This window comes from Chaetura pelagica, unplaced genomic scaffold, assembly GCF_000747805.2.
Source record: "Chaetura pelagica isolate M959 unplaced genomic scaffold, ChaPel_1.0 scaffold1014, whole genome shotgun sequence".
NCBI lineage: Eukaryota > Metazoa > Chordata > Aves > Apodiformes > Apodidae > Chaetura > Chaetura pelagica.
The window spans coordinates 66,162-69,125 of record NW_009953091.1 but is presented as its reverse complement, the minus strand read 5'-3'; the positions used below and the strand labels follow the sequence as shown (position 1 = coordinate 69,125).

The window sequence follows — 2,964 nt, the reverse complement described above, 5'->3', positions numbered from 1 at the left end:
CTGAAACTTCTGAAAAATGAAGTAATTTGAACGAGAACTGCATTGCCATGTCTTGCACCACCTCACATGCTGAACAATAAACCCCTGAAAAATTACATTTTCATGTTCCAAGCCCTTGAGAATTAGTTGGTAACCATTTATCCCCCTTTCACCAACTAGAGAAAACCTCAGAATAATTTTAAGCTCCCTATGAATTACCTTCCCTACTGTAGAGAAAAATTCTTCCAGGTCTCTTGGTCGAATTCTGGCAGCCAGCTGCATGCAGAACACTGTTCGAGCATCCCTCTCCTCAGGGGTAAGATTATCTATAGGTTCTCTGGAAAAGTTAAAAAATAATCTGAATTAGGATAACTCAGCCCTGGATCATGCAAGAAACTTTTATTTAAAGTCTCACGGGGGAAAAAAAACACCTGCCACATTAAAAAAGGCGGGGTCAAGAACTGAAGGGAACACCTAATATTTTTATTTAACATTATTAAAAATCCTGTTGCAAAAGTAAGCATTAAATATGACTGGAAAACTGTATTTTAAGTATAGAAGCCCCAATTAAACAGGGGTGTAATTCTGCTACTGTCCAGAACAGATAGCTAACACTAGGGAACTTGCACTCAAAAAGATGAAAGGACAGGAAAACAGGTATAATTAGCACAGAGTAGCTGTGCAGACCCTTAGACAAGTGGCATTTTTTTGTGTGGCTTTGCAAACTAATCTTGCATTTACCCAGTCACTTTAGAGTCACTATAGCCACTGCATAAACCATACTGACATCTACACAGAATTCCCAGCTCTCATTTTGTAGTTTCAGCTTGTTAGCCAATAAAAGAGCATGAATAGTAAATAACTGCTCTCATCCTTGACACCAGAAGGACCAGATAAATGTTATTTCAGTCACTAGCTGAAATTAGATGCGTCACTTTTACGGCGTTAAAGCCTCATATCTAAAAAGGCCTGACTTGTACTTAAGTACAGGACGTAATTAGCATGGTGGAGCCTGGACTGAGTTTCCAACATAATATGCAGTTATATCTTTATAAATTAAAAAAAGTAAATCACTGATAATACAGATAAAAAAACTGAAGTCAATTATTTCTATAAGAGTCTGCTAATTATTAAAAAGACAGAGCAAGATTGGCTAAATTTAGCTGTATTAACTTAAGAGAATAATCTCATAAGCATATATCTAAATCCAATTTCCTAAATGAGAAGCCCAAGAATGGACAAGCACTTCCTGGATTGCAAAGGTACCTGGCTACTCTACAAATAACAGCAACATATACTGAAATAGGAAAAAGAAGCACTTGTACAGTACTTTCTCATTCCATAATTAAGATTATCAAGATTTAGCAGAAAAGCTAGCTCATTTAAATCACACTTAACAGGAAAAGATTAAAAATAGAGAAACACAGAAAGCAAAGCAAGACAGGTTTTGCAAACTGACATTATTCATATTTCTATTGCAGGGGGGAGAGAGCTTATGACATAGGGAGCAAGAAACTTATTTTCCAAGCTCTCCTTTCATGGGCTTTCAGACTGAATTCCAGCATTACTTGGGAGTATAACCTGAGGAACATTGCTACACCATTACTTTTCCAACTTCAATTGAACAACCAATCCCCAAATGCATGTAAAAAGTTCCTACCTAACAGGGCTCTTGTCTTTTCTGAAGGGACTTTTGCTTCTGGAGCGTCGTCTGCTATGAATAGAGATCAAGAAGATCATAAGAAAACCTTCAAACATACCAGTCGACACAACTGATTAATGATGCAATAAAAAGCAGAAAAAAGGCAGAAACCTTAATTTGATGCTGTGAGGCAGACCAATCTTCCCTCTGATGGCACTGTTGAATTTTGGACCAGAACTACAGCAAAAGAAAAGAGATGTTACTCACCGGAGCACCTGAACCCCAACTTCTGTCTGTACTCACCCACACCTGCCCCCCAGCCTGTCCACGTTTCCCATGCGCGGCACCCACCGCTTGCATGAGCTCGTGCAGGACACCAAACTACGCAGCACAGAATGTGCTTCCTTCTCTGCCTCAGCTGCATCACAGAATCCCAGAGTATGCAGGGCTCCAAGGAAGAACAGAATAATGACCCAGCGAGACATGGCACATTGCTAAGTACAAAATATTCTGAGCCACAGTCACTGCTGTCACCTTCTTCACATTTTTTTTTTGTCCCCATGCATATTCTACCTACTTCTGACTGCAAAGTAGTACCCTAACAACCTGGAAAATCAGCCTCAGTTTTGAGGGAAGTGGTGTTGGCAAGAGTATTTGTTCAACTGTAGCATTTTAAAACCAAAAGTTTCTGAGATTTAAAGTTCCAGTGTAAAGCAAGTAGCTCCCTGCAGACATCTGCAAGGGACACCTTCAGTAATCTTATCTGAGGTCTAGCCACTCAAGTGCTACAAATATTTATATGTAGCTTCTCTTAAGTAAAGCTCTTCCTGGACATTAAACCACAGAACCATTTAAGCCAGCAGTTACCCTTACATAGACGTGTCACCACAGAAGGAATTCAGTCTCTTGAATCTAATTTTAGTTGTCCAGGCTTCACAGACGCTTGTGAGAACAAATGGCAATCTGCCCATTGCTTCCCCGTTCAGGACAGCCCTAGCTATTGTGGCACAGGGTAGCAGAGTGACACCAACAGCAAGATTCCTCCTATCATGTTCTCCCTGAATGTCATCTCCTTGTAGATACAAAGCAAAGAACACCACCTGTTAATGCTCTTCCTGCATATCCACTGAGCAGAGGCTCACACTGAGTGGTAGGGGCTTGTCTTTCCATTTGCACCTGAGGCTCTGCTATGCCTATAAATTGATGTGAAAACACCCTGAAAGACACAGCAGTCTGAAGACATTAAGGAGTCTTTCACTAAATCCGTTTAGCCAACCAAGTGTCTAATAAACGTCGTCTTGCTACTCAGTGGAGCAGCAATGCTTAAGAGTTAAACTAAGCAG

At 40.3% G+C, this 2,964-nt stretch overlaps 1 protein-coding gene across 1 annotated transcript in view; it reads right to left on the bottom strand.

Moving 5' to 3' along the window:
* Nucleotides 1-2,964, bottom strand: part of RBM39 (RNA binding motif protein 39) — a 34,929-nt gene that overhangs the window by 15,653 nt on the left and 16,312 nt on the right. The window contains exons 4-6 of the mRNA XM_009997042.1: nt 1,793-1,858; nt 1,640-1,693; nt 157-316 (exon numbers count right to left, since the gene is read on the bottom strand). Of these exons, the coding sequence (XP_009995344.1) occupies nt 157-316; nt 1,640-1,693; nt 1,793-1,858 (280 nt within the window). The remainder of the gene's footprint in view (nt 1-156; nt 317-1,639; nt 1,694-1,792; nt 1,859-2,964) is intronic.